This window comes from Tyto alba, unplaced genomic scaffold, assembly GCF_018691265.1.
Source record: "Tyto alba isolate M040663 unplaced genomic scaffold, T.alba_DEE_v4.0 Super-Scaffold_7, whole genome shotgun sequence".
Taxonomy (NCBI): Eukaryota; Metazoa; Chordata; class Aves; order Strigiformes; family Tytonidae; genus Tyto; species Tyto alba.
In genome coordinates, this window is record NW_024881328.1 from 41,637,214 (window position 1) to 41,662,371 (window position 25,158).

Genomic DNA, 25,158 nt, shown 5'->3' on the forward strand with positions numbered 1-25,158 from the left:
TTACTCCACACAGAGGAGAAAAAAAAAAATAAATATATCTCAATGGTTAGTTATTACTTGAAACATTTGTCCTTCATTTGAATGCCAAAGTAGAGCAAATTGCCACTAGACGATCACCAATTCTCCAAAAACTAGCAACAAAAGAGATAAGTACCAACTTGAGGAAGGTTACTCCTTAAACTACTTTAAAGCCAGTCTCCTAAGCATGTATTACACTGGAGACCCACACCCTTAAAACTTTTGAAAAAAATTACCAAAGATACAGCAAAGTGAGTTGCTACAGCTCTTGCACCAGCTTTCTCCCTTCAGTTGTCCAGTCTAGCCCCAGGTGCCACTACCTTAATTCTGTTTCCTCAGCAGGGAACCTGATGCTGCCTTAACTCTCACTTCAACTATTCCGCATATTCAAATTTAACCTCAGCTCCCCTTCTTGGTTTTCTTAAGCAGAAGATACACTGGACAGATTTAGCAGTTCAAGTTCACATCACTGGTCTGTTCTAGCATCTCACCTTACTATAGCAGTGGGGTGGAGAAAAAAAAAAACCTCCTTTTCTTCATTCACTCTGAGGCACCTTGGACCAAAACTTATCTACTTTTTTTTTTTTTTTTCCTTAATTCAGCTCACTGGAAAAAAAATACTGAAATAATCATGACATGAATTAGGGCATTCATAAACATACCAGAGATGTGCAAAAACCTTTATGTTTCACACCTCTGTGCCTTTTGGAAACAAAAACCCAAACAGTAACAGAATACTCCTGACACTCACTATTCCTGTAAACTTAAATTCACCTTGGTCTGCAAAGGACTTGGTCTCAAATTCCATGCACTACCACGCTTCATTTTTTTCCTACAGGTAGAATTAAATTTTAGACAGGTGAAAAAAGATACCAGGTTGCACGCTTCTTACTTGTTTCAGCTATGTAAAAAACCCAGCACGCTGTTCAGTAGTAGTTTTTCTTCCTATCACTTGCAAGGTTTTTAGAAGACCACAAATCACTAACGTACCCTACTTCCCATCACTTCCTTGTAGTAACATTACAGGAAAAAAACTACAAGTCCCAGACTACTGAAACTCCCACCTGTTATAGGGCGATACATTATTCTTTTTCTTACATCAAAATACAGCTGCTTTAGAAGTGTCTCACACAGGAGTGCAGCTATGCGCATGTAAAATATGCAAAGGAAGAGTCCAAAAGCCTCTTTTCTCCACAAGTAAGACTTTAGAGGAAAAACAAACGTTTTCATGCTACAATCACACTAGAGACTAAAATTAATTCTGAAAAGAAGCAAAAGTTGGGCCAGACAGTGAGAGAGAAGTGCTCTGCACTTCAATGGGATACGATTCCTCTTCTTGGTGGGGAGGTGGTATCAGGCAGCAAGAGCAATATCTTGTCTTAGAAGAGCTGAAGGAAACATGAAACCCTCTTTATATACTTAAGATTCATTTACTGAATGCTGAAGCTACCTTGAAGACCTAGAGGAGAACTGGCACTTGTCTGATTCAGGGCAGGTTTCATGGTAATTGTAGTAATTTAGAAGGCAAAGGACAGCAGAAATATCAGTCCCTGGTCGTAATCACCATTTTCACATGAAGTATGCATCCATCACCTTACCAATTAGACACTAATTATATGATGCCTGATAAATTTTGTTGTTAGTAAGCCATCTGAAGTCAGTCAACTTTGTTTTCTTCTTAAATAGGCAAGCAGCTGACACCTTAACATCTGATATGCATACTATTCTTTATTCAATTTAACAAGCCGGCACATTTAACAGACCTCAGAAAAAAGAAAAGAGGAGGATGTGTGCTGGTTTCCAACATACAGGCTTACACCTAGGCTCGATTTATCAAAAGCTATGTTCCCATGCAGAATGTAAAAAAATCAAAAGTCCCACACTGCAATGCAACGGAACCAACAGCTCTGCTGCTGTATTTTCTATGAAAGAGCAGCGTAAGGACTTATGCTCAGATGAGAGAGAAATAAAACACCAACAAATCATTACTACAGATGTTTACCGAGGATAGTTTATATGGGTTGAATTTCCTTTAACATTAACTTGATTAGAGATCTTGACCCTATCCCTTACAAGGTGAATTAGAGCTCTTAATTATTCCAGTTTTTCTACTGTTAATGAAATGGAATGGTGTCATTAGGGAGGCTTGTCAGCTACACTTATGTGCAAAGAAATGATTTGACACTGCTTTTGTAATCTAATCCTTTCAGGAAAAACACTCTGAACATCACTCAAGCACTGCAAATAAAAATCCTTGAAGACAAAGAGGACAGATGGCAATACTCTCAAGGAACACCATCTAAAATATTCATAGTTTAGGAGAAGAGGACCGTTAACTCTGTGAATAATCAATGCATTTGGATCTTGTGAGAAAAAATAAAACAACCCGAGATCTCTTCTGTTCACAAAACGAGAAAAGAGATCTGTAGAGATACTCATTTTTGCTCAAGACCTGTTGTATTCAGCAGATCTACATACTGCATAACCACTTCTCCCTATCAGCATCCAGAAGCAGCAGGCGTGAATGTGATCTACAGGCGGCTTTGCTGCATGGCTCAATTATCACCCCATCAGTCCTAGCTACAAAGCAGCAAAAACGTTTATGGCAAGCTTATAAACTGGAAGACTTCACTGTTACTGCAATTACACAAGAAAAAGCCCTGTCCACCCCTCTCTTTCCCTCTCCTCCCATTTTAACTACAATTCAAGACTGTTAAAATGTCAAGTATTATGCTTAATAGCTTCCCTTAGTAAGAGTTAATTTGAAACAAATGTTATCATAGATGCATGAAGCTACAAACTATTACTGAAAAGACAACTACAGCAAGAGACAAAAAACAGTGAGATGTACTAAAGACTTGAAATCAAAAGGAAACAAATCAAAATGATACACAAAACAAGGGGAAAACGCTATAGTACAGAAACTGCTGTCTGGCTCTTCAAAACAAGAGCTGCCATGAAGACAATGTATAGTTACCTGCATCCATATCTGCAAAGAATGGAACAGCCAGTAAGGAAAAGAAGGAACCAGAAATTCAGTGTCTCAGAGTTGGATTTAAAAGTTCATAAGGAGAATAGATAAAAAAAAAATAATCAAAAAAGTATTTAGTGTAAGATACACCTCTATAAGGTAATATATTTTTGATTTCAAGCTATAAACTTGGATTAATGTTAAACACCACAGCGTTTTCATGTATAAATTAATTGTCTATGGTATAAGAACTTTTTTTTTTTTAAACAGCTTCAAGACCAAAGATTCAATATATTAAACAGGGAACAAGTTACATCTTTACTTTAGGCTTGTGAAGTTCTTTTATTCTTTCAACATCACAAACCAAAGGGCCCGATTCTGCAGAAATCCAGTACTAGACACAGTAATTGTGGCTTTCAACAGGCACATTGAAAGCAGCAGCACTACTAAGATCAGTCAACTCTTCTCAACACAGTACTAGAAGTTTCCCATATGGACACATACTGGATGACAAAGTATTTAAGGATGTTAAGTAGTTATGAAAAAGCTACAATTATACTCATTATATGTACTTATCTCAGTCTGGAGAATGTTAAAGGAAAAATCTCCATGAACATTGAAATAGCAAATCAGATTCTTTACTGATTCATTTCTGCATGATTAAAAATGAATAGAGATGTAGTTGGGGGGAGGGGGTGGGAGGAAAAATCAGTGAAATTTGCAGATCCACATACCTTCAGGTGATTCCTCTTGGACATATGTGCCAGTCAGATACCGATGTACAAGTGCAGACTTGCCACTCGCTAGGTTACCCACAATCCCCTAGAAACAAGGAAAAAGTTCAATTGCAATTAATCCCCATAAAAACCACTATATTCAAGTGAAATCTTAATGCAGAAATAACTTTTCTGCACTGGAGGAGAAAGCCCACACAATAGAAACAGTACAAAATATACCAGCAAATAAAGTATCTGCCAAAAAGCTAAGGCAACAGCAGAGTATATACAAGACAAACCATATAAAACAATCTCAGTTTATTAGTAGCAGTCCTTTATTCAGCTCACTATTAATGCTAAGAGTGAACGTGAGGCAATACATAGACTTCAGGGAAGAAGCCTGAAGCTCAGAGCAAGCTTGTCACCTGTTTACTGAAAAAGATAAACACATCACTAAATTCTCATTCTGAAAAATATCTGTGTAGGCTATCCACTGCATGATTCACCTTGACTTGCTAATTCAGCACACACATGGCTACCGACAGATAGATGGACACATACAGTCACAGACAGACAGATCCTGGCATGTCCACTGTGGCTCACTTAAGTCCCTTACTTTACCAGTAAGTTTACAACTCAAACCGCCCATGCCCAAACATCTGCACTGGGAACATCTGACAACCAAACAGAAGTACTCGCCCTTAAAGCACACATGATTTTTCAAACCTTAAGCTTTCTTGCTAGCACTTGTTTTTAAAAACCCAGGCACAAGTAGTAGAACGTAGCCCAACACCAAAACAGTTTTCTTCCCAGAGGTGCTCAAATGCCAAAGACTTGAAGATTTGCGCTTTTTGTGCTGCTTTAAAAGGGGTGGGAGGGAGCTGTGAGGCCTGGCTGCATTCCTCCCCGACAAGCCATTCCTTCCAAGCTGCAGCCCTGCGTTGCTGGCCCACACGAACTCCTGCGACCTGTCCCCGGGCCTGAGCAGCAACCAGCAGCGGACTGGGAGATGCAGCAAGCAAGCTCCAAGCCTGGCTGCCTGTCCTGCTCTGCACAGCCGAGGGGACAAGAGGGTTTGGAGAACATACCAGCTTATATTTCAGATAAATGTCATATTTTCTTTCTTGCTCAGCTGTCATCTCTGAAGACATTGTACTTACTCGTTTTTTGGGGGAGGAAACAGGAACTTATTTCATCCTTTAAGCAAATCTAAGCCTACTTTGTTCTTACATGTTTATCTTGACCCTATCCAAAAGGCTCAGAACATCAGATCCCTGGAGAGAAGATGAACCCTGCTGATCTGTCTGGGTTTGCCAAATTGAGAAGCAGCAGAAACAGGCTACACATTAATGCACATTCTCTACTCCATTTTCTTACTCTTAACTGGTAAGAGATATCCTACTTACCAAAAATTGTTTAAGCCAACACAGTGGTGCCACCTTAAACTAACCCCATGACAGTTTTGGACTCAGAGGAAGAGAAACAATCACTTGTTCTTTACAACCCGGAACAACTTTCCATTAAGACCAAGGTAACAGTGCTGCAAAGGATGCCCACTTTATTGGTACAGATGAATTGCAAGAACAGCTCAGGTAAGGCATCAGCTCAGGCAGAGAGTAAACAGAAGGCCATCTCACATCACCTTTCAGCCCCTATAATAGCACAAGCTTTAAGTGTGATGAACAGTGTGCACTGCAGTGGAGGGAAAAAAAAAAAAAAAAACCACAACAAAACAACAAAACAAGAACCCCAAACCAGATTTCAAAAGTAATAGCAAACAACAATAAAACATGCCCTAACTTTGGGGTGTGAGGAGCAGAAAAGGCAGGGAAAAGCAAAGACAGCAGATCCCATGCTGGCTTAATACTACAGGGAACTTCACTCTTGGTTTGTTCATGTTAGCAGGAAAGAACTTCAACAGAGAGAAAACAGTTGGTAATTAAAAAACAAAACAAACAAAAAACAACAAACAAACCACACCAAAACCAAACCAACCAACCAAATATAAACCAGGAAACCCGCTGTAGGCACAGCTGCTATGGAAGAGCAGTCCCACAAAAATAAAAAGGAAGCCACAGCCCAAGCGGTTGGACGACAGACAAGTACCTGCTTCTTGGTCTTTGAGCACACTTTGAAGAGTGTTTGAACCAGCATACCATCCTGGAGGCTTTTAATCTAACTTCTAGCTAAGAGAAATTACAGGCCACACTAGTACATACCAAGATGTCTACAACTAAAAGTAAGTGCAAGATACGTGACAGAGGTGAAGTCCACTTCTGCAGCTAACTAACCTTGGGTTCTCAGACCCCGCTTCCGTGGGACAACGCTCTCTGGAAACACAACGCAGAGCTCCGCTCAAGTCTGGCCAAGACAAAATCACTTAGCAGAGCTGTTTTCCCCTTCAAGACTAGTAAGCCTCACTTAGAACCCAGAAAAAAAAAAGAAGTTACCGAAGGTATCCCTGCAACACAACCAAGGCTGTGGTCTCCGAGATGCCCACACTTACTGGCTTAAAGCAAAGGTCTTGAATAAGAGACTGGACAGAAGGTCTCTTGGTTTGAGCAACTGAACTTTTGGGGTACACAGATCATGCACGTGCCCTGGGCAATCTACTCAGGAAAAACTACAACATGAGGTCACTGTGACTTCCCTGTTTTGTCAACATGAGAGAGACAATAGGTGCGAGTGAGCGATGTGGGACCGCCCTGGGGTTTGGGGACCTTTGCACCCCTCCTGTTCTCATCACAAAATTGATACCCTCACCCTTTCCATACAAAGCCTCCCAATGAAAGGTTACCTCCCACCTTTTTCCCTTCATCTAGAATGGTATATTTCTCATTGTTCAGGATTCACGACCACTCAAATACTTAAGATTTAACGCATGAAAATATTTTTAATTTATTAAATTGAAGTGGTCAAGACACAGTTCTCCAGATATCAACAGACTTCCAATTTTTTAAAAGAGATTAACTCAACTGCTGAAGAAAACAGGCAACTAGCAAGCATCTAGCTCATCAGTAGGCTGTACTTGACACAGCAGCAGTTTCACCTCGGAGCAGAAGCACCACATTACCACAAGGCAAGTGTCACTCTCCTCCTTCCCTGCCAGCAATGTATGATGACATTCTGGGCCAAAAAAATGGCAAGCAAACCAAAAACCCTATCTGTAAATCAGCAGAATAGACATACTTCTGCAGATAAACAGCCAGGCTCTAAGGCATCCCACAATTTCTGAGGAATTGGAAAGCAAGTAAATTTCACATGCTAGGAAAATACTGACAAATAAGAGTGTTTTATGTTTTCACTTTAGAAGCAGCAGCTCTAGACCTTTGGAAACAACATACCTAAGCTGTTTCTGACCTACCTCGTAGCAGACTAGTGGAGCACCAACACATCCACAAAACAACCTCCATTAGAGCAGGATATATAATCAGTCACCCAAACACCTTCAGAGCAGATACCGAAACCTCCACTTCCAAGTGATTAGTCCCACATGTATGCAAATTAATGTTATTTTATATTATACCAGTTCCAAATATATAACACAGAGGGCAAAACTGCTGGGAACAACAGGAAAGTATCAGCTTAGGCTCCCATGAGAGCGAACATGCTACGCCCTTCGCCCACGGCTGGGACATGTTACTGTATTTAGTTAGAGACACCAAATATCTGAAAGGCATCTAGATATTTGAGGATACAGTTTCATATTTTTGTTTTCAAGATTGCCAAAGACCACATCAGCATATGTAATTTTACAGCACTTCAGCTTCTCTGGCACGTTCCTCCTTATAAGCACCCAGAAAGACAAAGGTGGCAGGCCAGAACAGCATTGTTAAACGTGATACTACAAACTGATGCTCAAAGCATTGATCAGGAGGAGTGAGATGTGTATTTCAATTAAGAAACCACTTCACTAACTCACACAGTAAAACTAGAGCCATCTTCCCTTATGATATATTATTAAAACCCCTGCACAATCCTCAAAGGCAGGCAGTATATTTCTTCCCTCTTTCTCCTTTTATTCATTTCCATTCGTTGTCTCAAGACTAAGAGCAAAAAGTGTTGGTGTGTTAAAGATAATGCAGGACTGATTTTCTTGATCAGAATAGCTAATTGTTTCTTAATAGAGAAGTTCCTGGATTTATATTTTAAAACAGTTTCAAACTACCCACCAAACTGACAAAAGTTTTTAGGAGCTTAAATGGTGAAAAAAGCAAACACGAAAAAAGCATTAACACAGTTGGGTTTGTATCAGAGAACTGACGTTAACTTCTCAAAAAACACATCAACCTAAAGCAAGTTTCCTCAAACCTGGCTGTAAAAACTGCATTGGCAGCACAGCTTTATTTTTGCCCTAGACAACTACTTCAGAAAGAATTCAGAAGGCATTTATCTCCTCCTCCACCTCTTCTCATCTGGTAAGAGAGAGGATTTCTTAAGACCTCACCTCAGTGCCCGCATCTGAAGGGACAGGGCAGCCATCTCTTTTCCACCAGATACAAAACCAGCATATGAAATTAAAATCTAGCAGAATTGGCCTCCTGTTGTTCAGTGCAAGTGCTTGGCATTAATTACTACTTACCTCTGGAAACCAGGAGCAATAAGCTTTACACTGGAAAAATCTGACTTATAGTACAATTTCTCTCTTAATCAGGATTAATACTTATTTAAAGATGATCCCCAACAGTATAACAAATATGCCAATATGTTTATACAGCAGTCATATTCCTGTCTCACATATTTTATATACAAACAATCTGAGTAATTTCTATTTATTTATGGATACATATGAAACCCACTAAAGTTATGACAAGCATGTCACATAAAAAAAAAAAAACACACTAACCCAGTTCAGAAACAAGAAAATTCAGCTAACAAGGCTACAACACAATGCTCTGTCAGTTATGACTTGTGCAACACTGAACCATTGATTTGCATGTGCCAGACATGCTGTAAAATAAATCCAAACCACTCTGCCCACGTCCTACTAAAGCCTGTTTGTAAAAACACGTAAATGTATTGATGGCATTTGGCATTTTAAAGCTATTCACAGAAACCTGGCTGCACTTTGCGTATTTTTTTTGGAACAAATTAAATTATTTTGTCCAAAGAGATCTCATGTTTATTCTGCCTAACACATCCTTATTTTACATTTGGATAAATGGGATCCAGGAATACCACCATCGCTTGGGAAAGGAACTAGTGTCACCCAGCTGGCCTAGCATGCTCTTGGCCATAACAGAAGCATCAATATCCATTAATTAAAACTCTGGTAGTATGTGAACAGCAGGAACAAATATGCTTCTGAAAATGGGAAAGAAATCTAAGCCCAACATGTGCGTTCCAAAAAAAGAGGGCAGAGGGGAAAAAATGGTGTTCTTTCCTCAAAAGTCTATTGAAAAACACATTGGTTTTTCTTTACTGCAACCCTGTGTGCTTCCTCTTCGCTCTCAGAGTCCATTTCTGTTCCCCCTAAATTTCTGTAGAGCCTGAGTCTAACAGCAGCTGCTATAAAAATCAAATACCAACCTCAATTGAAGGACTGCCCAGCCTCTGTGGAGGAGACAATCTCTCCCAGTGAGCTACTAACCACCTTCTCCTGTGGAGTGCAGCCCACTCAAGCAGCTAAAGCTGGGGCTCCTTCACCTCCCTGCAGCGTTCAGCCTCATCTCCCCATCTGCACCGCTGCACTGTACGACGACGGGAGCAGATACTCCACACTTCTCATACCTCTGACATCTCCCACACGGCCACAAGCTAAGGCTGCACACCCACAGTTATCCTTAGTGGTGAGGGTAATGACAGCGCTGCGGCAGGAGAGGCAGGTTTGGTTTTTATCCCGGCCCTTTCCTCCCTCAGCCACAAGCGAGCGCTGACGATGAGGCTGGAAGCAGGGGACCGACACAGAGATGTGTGTGTCCCTGCGCCAACGCCTTCCCAAGGGCAGATGTGTAGGAAAGGCAGAGCAGATTTCAGAGTGCCTCATTTGCCCTTCCTGCTGGAGCACAAGTTCACAGCCACCACAGCCAGTGCTGCTAGATTCAGTAATTTGCAGCGGAATAATCAAATTATTATTTTTGTAATGGTAAGAGTTCTGCTTTTATCCAGGACTACACAAACCGAAGCCCTGGGTGGTAATATCGAGGCTCGTGCACGCTGACCGCTTCAAATCAATTCTCTACAGCAGCCACACAACTGAGGTTTATTTCCCTGCTACTGGTTCAGACAACGTGGGGGCAAGATACCCAAGACAAGTATTCACGTAACACAGCCACAGTATTACAAGAAACAACTGCACCCCGAGACCATCACCTAATGCTTGGCGATTGTGCTCTGTATTACAACACATAAAAACTGCAGCTCTGGCCTCACCTGCAAGCCCCAAGTCCATCAGCGCGTGTTGTGAATTAGTAGGGCTAAGAGAAGGGGAAGGGATGAACAAGGAAACCCTCTGTAGATCCTCCCCAGCATAAGCTAGGTAATACCACAGTGGACTGGACTCATACCCAACCTCACCTTCCAGTCCTAAACTCTTAGTATTTTATTCTGCAAGGTATTTTGGGAGATAATTGTCTTCCAAATTACACCATCAGTTAAACTGAACCTGGTAACCCTCCGCAGGCCCCCTCCTATATATAGTTACATCCAGCAACTACGATATTTTTCTTCTACTTACCTTGTGCACTGCTGAAATCAAAACACAAACATAACTGTAGTCATGAGGAAACTGCTTCAACTAAAATGCCATTCTGTATAAATGCACCTATCATCTTAAGTTTGACCTATGCTTCCTCTCATCTCCATAAACACTGTAAAAATTACGATTTGGAAAAAGACATTTACCACATGAGAAGTAGGCTACTGGAGCACAGCCCCAGTTGCCCACTCTTCAACTCGGATGGCTTTGCCCAATTCATTTTGCCACTCAGCAAACGGGTGCTTGAATCAGAGCAGCTCACCCAGTTACAGCTGGAAAACTGGCGCTGAGCACAGACGCCTACCAAAGGTTTTACCAAGGTCTGTAGCTGTAATCACAGTCGTTTTGTACAGCTTGAGAAATTCATTGCGTTTAATTAAATCTGGACTTCCACATGGTAGACATCGCAGTGATATGGCCTCAACAACTCTGTGCTGCTGGCTTGATATCGTGTTGGTTTTGGCTGGGGTAGAGTTAATTTTCTTCATCATAGCTAGTATGAGGCCATGGTTTGGGTTTGTGCTGGAAGCAGTGTTGATAAGGCAGGGATGTTTTAGTTATGACTGAGCGGCACTTACACAGAGCCAAGGCCTTTTCTGCCTCTCACCCCACCAGTGAGTGGCTGGGGGGGCACAAGGAGTTGGTGGGGGACACAGCCAGGGCAGCTGACCCCAACTGACCTCAGGGACATCCCAGACCATGCACCATCACGCTCAGCACATGAGCGGAGCCCGGCTGTCCTGGGGATGGCTGAGCACCACCCTGCCCATGGGAAGGGTGAACGAACCTCTTGGTTTGCTTTACCCATTAAACTGTCTTTATCTTAACCCAGGAGTTTTCTTACTTTTACCCTTTCAATTCTCTCCCCCATTCCACCGGGGGCGGGGGGGGGGGGGGTGAGCTGCTGGATGGGGTTAAACCACGGCCAATATCCACTACAAGGAGGTTTCAGCCCTTATCTCCAGCTTCTACCTTAATCACACTCAAAGGGGCAAATTTGTGAAATTCTCCCAATCTGTCTCTTATTTTTGCCTTTTCTTCCACCTATATGGTAAATGGCTCAGGAAAAGTTATTTTAAGCAGCTATTAAATCACTGTTCATTCTTACAACAAAAATGTAGCTTTTGATTCACTATATGAACCTTCAAAATACTATTTTTTTTATTCCGTATAAATTCAGTTAAATTATTTTAAGAGAGGGAAAAAAGACATTTGGTCCTTGAAGAAACTGTAAAAAAAACTATTACTGTGAGATAAAAGGAGCTTTACATATCACCTGCTAACTTCCACTTCCTCCTCTTAAAAAAGTGTAAGACTTCCCTACTGAGAAAAACACCCTGGGAGGCTGGTTCACGTAGCCAAACAAGTCAAAACAGCAACAAAACAAACCAATCTTTGAAGCACAATTATAAAAACAGAAGATATATAAACTTCATAAAGGTAAATTCTGCTGAAGAAAAATGCCTTTTTCTTTAAAAAAATTGCTTCCTATATTTTTTTTACCCAACAGTAGATTTAACGAAGCTTTGAAGATTTTTCACTTGTATGTAACATTTTCAGCATGTTTTTCAGAGATGGAAGTAAATATAAACTCACCACTTTCAGTTCTGGTACAGATCGGCTTAGTGTCCATTCCTGGCTATTTACAAAGGCATCTGTAAAAGTGGACAACATTCACAAAATCAGTACAATGACATTTAATGGTCTGCTGCACAGAATTTCATGCTAAGGCTTTGGGTACATGAGGCCAAAAGTCGCACTCAATCTTACGAGGCTGACAGCCCAACATGAAAAAGCACTAGGGGTTTGGATAAATTACACAAAAATTCAGGAACACCAGAAATGACCAGTCTGCAGAGTGGATGTGTGCTCTCGTAGCGAGTCTGGCCGCATCATCTCCACTGGCATTAGCAAGCTCAAACTAACTCCAGTCCTTCAGGGCTGTGAAAAGACTCTTCCAAGTCTGTACAGTCAAACTGCTTCCCATCTACCACGACACATTTATTCTTCAGAATAAAAGCCTTGGACTGCTCATCACACTAAATGTCAACAACTGTGGCTGCCACCATCAGCAGTGACTTCTGCACCCAGGTAAATGAGAGTATTTGCCTGTCCTAAAATCATGCTGGTTTTTACTGCACGCCATACTAAATGTCAACGCTCCAACTACCCGCATCAGTATAAAATTCAATAAAAACTACTGGGGGTGGGAGGGAGTTCATTTCTGGAAAATAGGCAAGTTAAGCTCATCCTTGCTCCCAACTGAAAGAAAATCATTAGGGCTGCACCCGGGTGCAAGCTCACTGACAATTCTACGCACACACACAAAGAGAAAAAAGACTCCACTTTTCTACCTCCAAAAACATTTCTCATTTTGCTCCTTCTGTAAAGGTCTAGTCAACTGAAAGCGAACAGATAATCAGTTACAAATCCAAGCAGGATTACTCTGACCCGTGATTTAACCCTCTCCAAACCCACGCAAACGGGACGCATGGATGAATGTCGCATGCACAGAACACTCCTACCAAGCAGATCAGGTGCAACTCCACCGTAATTCAACAGCACTGAAGTAGTCCCAGTGTTACAGTCAATTCCCAGCATTATAGGAAATAGTAGGTAAAAAGTTACGCCTAACCATATTGTCCATAAACAAGCAAAGGTTTTGCAAGCAATTACTTCCCCTCTGAAACACCGATCGGGAGAGGAAGAAGGCTATTTCATTATATCTTTTCATCCAGAGAATAAAAAATTTGGAAGCAATTTACCACTCCAGGTGGTATCCTCACTGACTAAAGAAACCGTCACCAGTAAGCAATCTTTCCTTGCCTAACTAAAACCAGTCTCAAAGCAAACTTTTATTTTGCATTGTATCTCTATTCTCCACTAAATATATTACTTCTACTCAATACTACAAAGACATATTAGCCATGAATTTGGAAGACTTCTCCATCTTTATCACATCGCTTTACATTTCAGCTACGAATAGAAGCTTATCTGTATTAGCAGGACATTTGTATTCACATGAACACACTTTGATTAAACAATTATCTCAGTATATTACAAACTTGAGCTGCCTCCCACTCACTCACTGGAAGGAGAAGAAAAACCAAAGGCTCAGATTAAGATGCTCTGAAGACCTGGGTTAACCTTTTGGTATTCCAGCTGCAGCAGAAGACATTACGGTCATTAGGCCCCTGTTGTATGATTCCAAGTAATCTGAGATGATCAAAAATTGAAGTCCCAGCTTTACATCTACATTGGATGGGGCTGTACACCACTTAAAACAAGAGCCTTGTGTTAGTGAGGTCTGACCGGGGAGCAGCACACAAATCATTTTCTTGCAACCCACTTCTTGTCAATTCTGGATTACACCTAGTGAAGGTTTAAGAAAGCAAATACTGCTTATAAGTATTTTTATTTTTTCCTCCATGATCATATCAGCATTTCTTACCAAAGAATGAAACCCAAGGATTATTAAATATGCTTGGGATGAGCAAACTAAGCATTTCAGAGTTAAACATTACAATTTCAATTAATAGGTAACAATGACTGGAAGCACTATGAAATAGTGAAAATGAACAGCACTTTCCAGTTACCGCGTCATCCTGAGCTCAGAAAGAGCTCTTTATGTTGAAGTAGCAGAAAAGCATTTGTCAAACATCAAGGTCTTAAGACTAAACAAAGGCTCCAAGCCAAGAAAGGGAAAGATGAGGACAAAGAGGATGGCAAAAGGTAAACTGTGAGTTAAGAGCTGGGATGGAAGAAAAAAGTATGTCCCAAGCGCTGTCACAGTCCTCGAAAAACATTCCTCCTTTTTAAGTAATTCAGTGCAGCTAGAATACGTATTATTTATTGCATTGCTTAGAAACTACCACATCAGCATATGAAAAGGCCACACCAGGTCAGGTCAAAGATTCAGCTATGGCAGTATCCTTTTACGACAGCAGAGACTAGGAGATGACACTTAGTAAAGAACAGGAGACGCTTGCAGAAGAATGTATTTTTCCTGCAGACCAACAACAACTCAGTTTGGAGACTGTCCGAGTCAAAGGTACCCCTCTATTTAAATGGGCAGGGCCACAGGATTCACCCAGGGTAGACACCCCTGACCTGAGCACCCACTGCCCTGTTTTCTTGTCTCCAGCCAGAAGACATTCTAGAAACCAGGAACATGTGAAAACTTGATCAAGTCTCAACCCAGGCAAGTCAAGGAGGACTTTCCGTAACATTCCAAGCCGAAAATAAAGGAGGCAGACAAGCTAGCAGCAATATTTCAGTCAAAAACACAGCATAACAGACCTGCTAGAGGAGCCTTCCAATTCAGGCATTCAAAAGGGACTGCACCTCGGCCTAGCTGTCTCCCTTCTTACCCTCCTGTGAGGAGGAAGGTTGATCCCTTGCAGTGAGCACTGGCAGGTACCTGCTCCCCGCAGTGTGGGTAGGAGTGCCCAAGCAGAGCCGACAAGCCGTGCCTCGGCCTTGGGCTCCTCTCCTGCTGCGGAGGGCAGAGGGGGACACACAACCACCGCTGTGTTCCAGCTCCCAGAGCTTCTCCAACTGCCCCTGCCACGTCTGCAGAGCACCAGAACTGCAGGAATCAAACCGCCGCCTCCAGAAACCTGCCTTTTGCAGAAGGGGAATCCCTCCCTAGCTTGCCCTGATGGTAAACTACCAACTGCCATGGTTTCACTGTGAACTATTGCCAACTTGGGAAGTAGTGGAAAAAGCGTAGAAATTGGGACCCAACCCAACCATGATGTGAAAGAACTGACCATAATGAGAAGCCAACAAACTAAACAGTTCCTTTCCACATCGACCTACTTTTTCAGGGGGCACTAAGTACAGATTTCCCAAGTGATGATTCTGTAACTTTACATACTCACTATTAAGGTCATCACTTGTGCAACTGTAATAAAGATTCAGTTATTTCAACTGCATGAAAACAGACAAGTGTTGATTTAAATTATATCATTGTATGTTTAACCACTACTCCTTCCCCACTAAAGATAACAATTTGCACTTACAAATCTGATGTTTTGGATTACTGCTCATTAGAGTGGTAACAGAGCTCATCACTCAGCCTACGATCACACCGATAGCCTCCATATCACAACAACATTACAGCATAGCTAACAAGTAAAAGACACATCTTATCATGCAAAAACTTCATGCAAAAACTTATCAGATCAAGAAAAGACTACTCCGGTTAAGCCTGATTCCATGAAACAGTTTTGACTAAGTATTAATTATAACTGCATGACAGACCTAAGTTACCCTGCATTCCTCCTCATAACCCCAAGTACCGTTTATATTCCACAGCTCTGTTCCAAAACACTTGTTCCTGACACAATTAATTCCTGAACTATACATTCCTATAGTTTAATGATATGTTTGTATGGTATGATTTGAACATGTCTGCTTCTCCCTTTCCCACACCCGTGCATGCATTATTCCTTTCTTCATTACTACCTGCAAAAGACGGATAGAAATTAGACTTGCCATTTTATCTGCAAGACTCTGCAGCAGAAAGAACTAGCCTAGGCCATACAACTTCAAGGAGGTTTCAGCCGATCGCTGGATTCTCGGGGACCAGGGAAAACCATCAGTCTCGGGCAAGTATTAATGCCTGACTGGCGGGGGTGTTGGTGTGTGAAACAAAATGTGAGAACTCTCTATTAACGTCAACAAGCTCCCATAAAAAAAAAAGATGCATTAGATTTTAACACCACAGAAGATTTTTTAAAAAAAGACAAGCGTGCATGTCACTGCTACTGACTTGGAGAACTGCAAAAAATCCACCATTTAAGCCAAGGGGTAGACTCACAAATGTAACAAAAACATCAGAAGCCCAGTCAAATTTAAATTAAAAACAAAAAAAAAAAACCACTTTAAATATTATTTTGTAAGATCTGCACATTCCAAAATCATAAATCATGTAGAAGAAGCAATGAAATGTAATTTTCCAAAAAGCCAAGAGGCCAAAAGCCAAGGCAGAAAAATGGCAGTTGCAGAGAGGATTAGTGATTCAGCCTAAGGGCATGGATTTATTCGTCCTGCTTGGTCCTTCCTTCACTGAAATGCACCAAGACCCCACACAATGACCTACCAAAACAAACCGTCTCAGACATCAAATAGCTTCAGTATGGGAAATACATGCATTTTAATTCTGATCAGCTATAGGGTAAAAGATAAAATAATTTGACAAGGTGCTGGACTTCTTGACAAAGCTACCTTCTCCTTTTTGTTAAGTACCTGGTTATTGGTATGCACACAGGTTTTGAGTGTTCAAAACACTTGAGAATATTTGAAATACCATTTTATTGCAAAAATGTATCTGTTAAAAAAACAAAGCTTGACCTCAACCCAATTAATTTAAACTAAAATTTCACAATACTATTTATCTTCAATTTGAAAGTAAATTACAGATGGTCTTCCCTTGCCCTTTTTAAAGAAAAAAACAACGAACTTCTATTAGGAGATCCATGAGGTAATCTTCCTTCCCCAGTAAAACTTACACTGGCATGTTTACAAGGAATAATGACAGTTAAAAACAGAACATGTCATGAAATAGCATCTGGTCTCTTCAGTAAAACAAGGTTCATGTACCATCATTTATATGGACATTGAAGTACCCAGCTAACCAATTTAGTTCTAGTACAAATGCCTCAGAAAGGAGTGATTTATTCCAAGTTAATCCCCAAACCCATGGAAGTTAAGGTGAAAAGGTCAAATACTTGCAGACAGAACATGACAAAAGCTTGAGGATTTGCCTTTTTTTCTTTTTTTTTAAGCAAGGAAAACTAACGTATAGCTACAGCATGACTATGAAACATTGGATGCATCAAACTGCAGCATGAAAAACACAAACTGGGTAGCCCCCAAACTTACTCTGCTGAAGAAACAAAAACCCCACTACCGCATGTTGATTTAAACATATTGGAAGAGATTTGCATAATAAATAGAACCACATGTATGAAGTTGATCAACTGGAGTCTTGTTTGCATTACTTTCTGACTTCGGAATTCAAGTGAACTCAACCTTCACATTTAAACTACATACTATACATATGAAAGGAATGACTTTTGTCAATAATTAATCACAGTTGTATGTCCTGTCCATTTAACTTCTGCATCAATGATCAAAAGCTTCAAATATGCATGGTGTCAATCATTTATTTTTAAAACGTGCACCAAGAAGATAGTTTAAGTTGCATTTTCTTTGCCAAGTTTACTTTTCCACAAAATAGCTTTTTTTTTATTTTATTCTTTTTTTAAATTTCTACCGATACATTTAAAGTTCCTCAGTTCCACTTACTCATCACTACACCAAAGCACAAACTGTAAGATCCTTGGCTGTTTTAAAATCTCAGATTTGTAACTCAGCTCCAGCCAGAGGAACACTCTCTATTAGTTCCAATAGTAAAAATCAGGTGTACATCCTATTTTATTTCCCCATGAACACAATGTTGTGGTGAAATCTTGTGATTTGATGGCCATTCTTGGCAAGATTTCTGTACTAGATGGGACAGCATAAAAACAGGCTTCCAAGAAGGTCTGACTGATTCAACACTCTGTATATAAAAGCCCTGCTTAGAATAACTTTTCAAATAGAAAAACAAATTTCCTTCTTCAAACCCAAGAACGAGCACTAAAAACTACATAAATATTAGCAAAAGAACCCTACTGAGAGACAACAGGATCAAGGTCAATTCAACTGCCCACGATTGAGAAGAGGAGAAGGAAGTCACGTATAAAAACCAGAGAAGTTCCATAGCAATTACAGAAATAACCACAGGAAAAGCCTGTTTTAGGTGTTCAGCAGTCTGCTTCATCCCATACCTGATTTTTAATGCTGGAGGCCCTCTGCTAACCTAAATGAACTCCACTTACCGCCATGGGCAGCAGCGGCAGGGCAGCTAATCGGACTACAAAGTAAATACTTTTAACTGGGGCTGATTAGGTTTACATCACCCTCGACATCCTTTGGATCCCTCCTGCTGAAAAGATCCCCCCAAGCCAATGAAGTCTGTTGATTAATGCTTTGGGAGAACTCATGTTGCCCCAACACCATCACCACCAGCAGTGCCAGCACAGGAGCCTCTGCTTCATCCCTTGTACTGCATCAGCCCTGGGCCCCACTAACCTTGTTTTGTCTTTCTTTGTCACTGAAAGATCTCACCTTTTGACTACCAATTTAATCCAAAGTCTGAGAAGCTCACAGACTTCTTTTCGTCTGATTGAGATTAAAACCTAATGGCAAACCTGTCCAAAAGGAGGGATGAGAGAAGAGCAGGCAGATGTCTCAGCAGTATGACATGAAGACTTAAATCTTCCGTGATTCTTGGAAAGCTTCTTAGTAAGAGCTTCCTTCAGGCGATCCCAAAGTCCCTTTGCTGTCCTTTTAAATGGGGAAAAGCTATTAAAAAAAAAAAAAAAAAGAAAAAAAGGCCAAGGGATTTCTCTGGAAACCCCCAGCAAAAGATCCTTTTCCTTCAGATAACAACAGAGACCCTCAAAAAAACCCCATGTGAATGAAGTTAAAGTATCAACAACTGCAACGCACCATGACCCCCCTCAATAATTTCTGCATTACAAGCAATATTTTGAATTACTTCCTATTTTGATATAAAAACCTAAGAGCAAACAGGTACAGAAAATATTCCTACAAGTTCCTACCTGCCCACAAAGATGCAGATAAAACTACACACCTCTCTTCTGGAGCCGTATCAAAGGAGCACTTTCAGAACATATTTCTCAAAGCTGGTGTGCTGATTTTCTCAGCAAAGAGGGAAACATGAAACTTTTGGGTTGAGACTTGTGATACTAATAAAATATGCATTTTTCAGAGGAGGGGTAATCTCTCAGCATACATCTTCTCCAACTCAGCCCCCAGCATTTCAATTCAAAGCACCGACTCATTTCCAACACAGTATAGCAAAAAACATTCTAACATGCTTATTTCTAAGCTTTGCATAAAATATTATTTGGAAGAGGGTGTCACATTCCAAAAGGCCTTTTAATTTTCTCATTCATCTTATACCTCTGTTTTTTAAAATAAAAAAATCAGTCAGCTTTTGATACTGATGTTCTCTGCTTATACATTTTATTCTGTATACAAACATTAATTACAAAACAATAATAAATTTTTTAGAAAGCCATCTGTATCAGTACAATGAAAAGTTGAGTTTTCTTCCTCCCTACTCAGTTTGATGGAATTATAGATTATACAGCTTTCCCCTATATGGCAATTAGAAATTACTGCTACAACTATGCAACTCCAAACAGTCTCCTTTTTCTTTCCCGAGATGCAGAAGTGCCATTTATTCTTCTTGCACGGTCTAACCAAAAAGCAGAATTGCAGCACAGCCCTTGCCGCCCCCAGCCCTCCTCTGTACGGCTTCCACTGGGAACTCCAGCCAGGCTCTGGTGTGTGCTGGGGAGTCACATCCCATCACGTGTGACACCGTATTTACACTTCGTTAATAGGATTAATACACACATTGCAGAAGATGTCATGAAAATTGCCACATATCAATTCAATTACAATCCTAAAGCAACAGGGATTTTTGTGAGCTGTCAGTTTAAAAGACCCCTCCATTTCTTCCAGTGTTGTCAGGAAAGATAAAATCCCAAAAGCTCTTACAGTTCCAACAGAAATGGTTGGTATTGGTCAGACTTATTGCTGGCAAAACCTACTTGCTAATTACAAGATGGAAAACTGCTCTAAGCTCAGCTTCTTTAAGGCATCAGGCATCTCAGCCGAAACTCATTATGAGCCCCTCGTATCTCTGACATCTGAAAAACCATGCCCTGTAACTGAGAACTGTATTAAACAGCTATTTAGGTCAAACCCATGATCTGTCTTCCAATAGCAACCGGCAGTTGGAACCGCGTTATCCTCTGCGCTGCCATGGAAACAAAAGGAGGGCCGGTGACGGGAAGAGCTCTACAGCCTGAACCGTCAGCGAGTCAGCCTTTCCCGAGATGCGCTTCTGGGCTCGGGAATTTCAGAGCGCTTCCCTGTCACCGTGGCGCTTCGGCTTTGTCTTCAATTTTTAAACTGTTGAAACTGAAAAGTAATTTGTTGCTGCTAATGTTCCCACTCTGCCCCTCATCTGTCTTACATGTGCAACTGTACTTAACCTCACTGAACACATGGCTTTCAGGTGACTTCAAAGACATTAGCTCCCACAGCTGGAAAAAGGCCCATTCTTCCTACAACAGGACTGAATGATGTATAACGTTTCCAAGTATATTCCCCCAAACAGTTTAATGCTTGAAGTTTTACAGATAACACCACCAAAAAATACTCGTTTTGTCCTTAAATATAGTGTAGCTCCAACCAAGACTAGTCATCTCAACCACCTCCCCCACATCTCCAAATCCCCAAACCAAGCAGAGAAGATATTTTGGCTGTGGGCTATTTATAAGGAAAAGTAAATTACATACTTAATGAAAAAAACTTCACATTCCCTGTGTTTTCACAGTGGGTTGGATTCCAGAGGTGACACACAGTTAGTTTAACAGAAGTTAAAATCCCACAAATAAAACCACTGTTTTGTCTTGAGACAACTCTGCCGTTGGAGAATTGCAGCGCACTTCAAAGAGGGATGTTCTGAGCGTGGACGATCGGGATTACAACTTAATTCCAATAAAACACACAGTCCTTAATATTCAGCGGCATCCTTTGGAGAAATGTGACACTGAAAAATACTGGTCCTGGCTGGCCCCTTCTGCAGGAGGGCAATGATGACCACAACAAGAAGTTAAAAGGAATATAGAAAACAAAGAGAAAATGAAAGCATTATTGTAGAAAGCTGTTCCCTGCCCCACTAAAACTGGGAAAGTGATCACTTTGAACCGAAGGATATCTTACCAGTTTGGGGTTTTGTTGTTTCATTGTTGGGTTTTTTTAAGTCTTAGGTTTTTTTTTTCATTATGTCTATTTTTTTTTTTTTTAATTAATTGTACTACCTATGCACAACAGAAAAAACATTCCTGCTAAAGTGGATTCATACAAACCAGCCAACCTCCACCAAGCTGGCTCTGCCGCCCCATCCCTCCCCTCACCTCCCCCAGGCACATGCACTGGGCAAACCCAGAGATATCTCTGCTCTCACATTCAGCAGCGCAGGGGAACAAAACACATCATTGGCTTAAACACTTGCTACGATTATGTCAGCTAGAGCAATCTTATCAAACGCACATGGCTAAAATCTACTGCATATTCTTGCAACAGGAGAAGCACCCAAACCCAGCACTGCTCACGTACTGGGGCTCAGGGCTGTCCTCATGCCTCAAGTTACATCTGAGCCCTGAGATGAAATAATACCATTTTTTTTAGGCAGTACACAGTATTTCTGTAAGCACCAAAGCCGCAGGGAACACAGCTAAGCAAGTAATCATAGTAGTATTGGACTCCAGGAAGAAAAAGAAGTCACTGGAGATTAACGTTTGGTAAATGTCTTATTTTGTTGGGTCTCACTAGAAAGCAGGTCAGTGTCAAAGGTGAGGTCTGTTTTATACCATCTCCTGTCTCAAGGGAAGGGTAGTGCCAGCACAGGAAAGATTACCCCAAATGTAACTAAATGAAAATCTGGCAATAAGATTTTATGCTGTAACAAGCCATGCTCGAGACATCAGGGGAGTGATGCACTTCTTACAAAATACAGAATTAAACCCGTGTCCAAGCAAAGACATCCAAAGTACCCAAAACAAGACACCTTCAAAAATCATAGCTTACACTGTCTTTTGTGACTACAGACACAAATGAGGAATTAACCTTTCTTATTCAAATCTGAGTATTAATGAGAAACCTTCCTACAACGCATCGAAGATGAAGAGGGACAGCTAATACAGTTGGCAACAGAAAAACCAATGTCAAAGTATAAATTTAAAATGATGAAGTGGGGGAAATGAGAACATTCTAAATGAATAAAGAAGAAGATTTTATTTGTCAAGCCAGAAGAAAAAAGCCACAATAGAGATGCAAAAAATTGACTGAGATGCATTACTTGGCAGGCTGAAAATAATTCTAGCTTTACAGATAGGTAAGAATGACTGTAACTCAAACAAAAAGGAAAAAAATAAACACAAGGAATTTGGTGATTACTTGGTAGAGAAGAAAGTAGTTATTTTATAGGTACAACAGCAACAACACTCAATGAAAACCCAGCATGGAGTGAAAAGTTTGGCTAGCCAAAGAATTTCCACCAGTAGGATTCCACAGAAGAGGTTATACTGGGGAAACATCTGAGCATCACCAAAAACTAAGCAGCAGAATATGAAACAAATAGCAGTACATAAGCAAAACCACAGTGACTCGGGGAGGGGGGAACAAGAAACCACAGAGGAAGAAGATAAAGGGACTGTCAAGTGATGCTTAAAACAGTGCCAAAAGCACAAACCCTTAAGCATGGCAGATATCAGTACCCAGGCCAGTAATTCAGCTGCCACCTTAGTCTGGTACAGGTTGGCAGCAGACGAGAACGGACATGGTGGCATCACACACACCTTGCCCCTGCTCTTCCCCAACTTAGCTCAACGTGCAGTTCAGGGAGAAGTAGCCTCTTCACATAAATACAGCCCTTCATGTATTTTATCTGTCAACTAATAGCTGTGCATCTCTGCTAAGGACTGACACTCCCACGGTCCTACAGCAACTCACAGCTTAATTATCTTTTGGATTATAACAAAAGAAAAATTTATTGGGCTGGTTTTTAATCTGACTCTTACTAGTTTCTCAAAACGCTTCTTAATTCTTGCGTAAAACAGGATAATCCACAGTGATTCCATCTTTACTCCCCACCTCTCTCATGATGATCCCCCTCCCAGGCTGCATTGGCTCTTGCCTAGACCAAACTTACTGCCTTCCTAATGCACCTTTTCGTTCTGCTATACTTACTTCCAGATGTGAGGACCACAATCACCCGCCCCCCCCCCCAAAGCCTACAGAGATGTGCATGCTACGCCCTTTTAATGGGAGCATGACAACTTGTTCTGTTTTCTATCCTTCACACTCCTCGCTTTGAGCCCTGCAGAGCACCTCATTCGCGATTTCCACAAAGCTCTTACAGATGCCAAGATCTTCACTGAGACTTACAGGTCATTCAGAGCTGCGCTACACGAGTTAGGACTGCCCTCTCCCCACACGACTCTTTGCACTCACCCCCATTAAGTTTAATCTGCCAGTAAGTCCACCACTAACCGTTGCAAGATTTCTCTGTAACTCTGCACAACCAGCTCTGGTTTTTCACTACCCCAAACAAACAGTAAATTGTCACCCTCTTTCACCCCCTTTCCCAGCGTACTTCTCAGTCTCTTAACCAGAAGAGGCCGTAGCACAGACTCCTCCAAGACTTGCTGCTGGGTTTTTTCAAAGGGAAAACTCAACTATTTATTCCTATACATGATTTCCTACTTTTTACAAAAGTCATACAGACAAGAGGACCCTCCCTCTTATCTGATGGCAGTTCAGCTCAAGTCTCTAGCGAGAAGCAATTAAAGTAATCAAAATAAACAATTTCCCTTGTCCTCCCCTAAAGAACGCCAGTAAATGTGAGGCATGATTTCCCCCATAGAAGCCAAGTCCACCCTTCCCCAATACATCATTTATCCATCCATCTATAGAGTTTATTCGCAATTTCTCAGCTTGGTAGTTGCGTGCTGTGTGATTAATGTAGACAGAGGCAAACTCTACCCCCCTGTCACACCCATGCAGCCACGATGAAGTCAATATGGTTAAATGGGTGTGATCTGGTAACTCAGCTTTCAAACCAACATTCTTCTACATGCCTAAATGTTCTTCCCTCTCAAGTAACCTGCAAGCAAGTGGTGCTAGACAAGACTGTAAAATGAGCAATGGTGTGATCAAGGATGCTTTATTCCTCTGCTGCCCTGTACCATCTGGTGCAGTCACAGCACCCAGATGCAAAAATACGCAGTATCAAAGTTCAATTACTTACAAATTTGCCTTATCGCTCAACTTCCTTGCTTGTCACCCACAATCTGTGCTCTGGCATCATACAATCATTGATTTACTTTTTCAGTTCTTTAAATTGTGGCTACAGAAAATGAGTCCAGCGTGTTTGTACAGAAGTACATCTAGAAAAACATTTTCCCTCTCCACAAGGGAAATTATGACTTGTTTATGCAACACATTTCTGAAAACATTTTTTAGAACTCGAGTCATGTCTCCAAGATTGCTATGCTGGTTGTCAAAACAGAGCCTTTTTTTTCCCTGACTATACCATATGTAATACTAAGTCCACTTTCCCTAACTTGATATCACCCATGCAAGATTTGGAGATGATTAGTGGAAAATATACAAATGAGACAGTGTTCTCCAGAGAACAGCACAGCAGGAATAATCTGATGGGTTTTATATTTATTAGCCTGATGCACATCTAACTTGTTTAAACAAGGCTTTTGTCAAACGTCAAAAAAAATGTTAATGCAATCCAAGGCATGCTCTCAAAAGGGAATTAATGCTGAGCTGGAATCGATGCGAAAGCCTTAGTTACAGCAACAAGGAAACAGTGAAAAGAGGCCCCTTTTTATTTCAATTGCCAATAGATCCACTAAGATAGAAAGGTTTATTTCCTAATAGCGGAGATGGAGAACCTAGAGCAGGAAATCGGGGTGGGGGCAGGTATGGGAAAGACCCAGTTTGTGTCCGTTTGGATGCCTCTGTCCCCCAAAAGCTCGTGGGGCAAGGAGAGGCCACCGCTGAGGGCCACCCGGGGACAGCCAGGTGCC

General features: G+C 41.1%; 1 protein-coding gene across 13 annotated transcripts in view; it reads right to left on the reverse strand.

Annotated features, from left to right (window-relative positions):
- Positions 1-25,158, reverse strand: part of AGAP1 (ArfGAP with GTPase domain, ankyrin repeat and PH domain 1) — a 390,393-nt gene that overhangs the window by 258,332 nt on the left and 106,903 nt on the right. For 7 of the 13 annotated variants that reach the window (XM_042784244.1, XM_042784242.1, XM_042784241.1 and 4 more), the window contains exons 2-3: positions 11,999-12,057; positions 3,724-3,811 (exon numbers count right to left, since the gene is read on the reverse strand). In XM_042784244.1, coding sequence (XP_042640178.1) covers positions 3,724-3,811; positions 11,999-12,057 — 147 coding nt within the window. Of the gene's footprint in view, positions 1-2,995; positions 3,008-3,723; positions 3,812-11,998; positions 12,058-25,158 lie in introns of all 13 variants that reach the window. The other 6 variants (XM_042784240.1, XM_042784243.1, XM_042784237.1 and 3 more) reach the window with 1 other exon arrangement.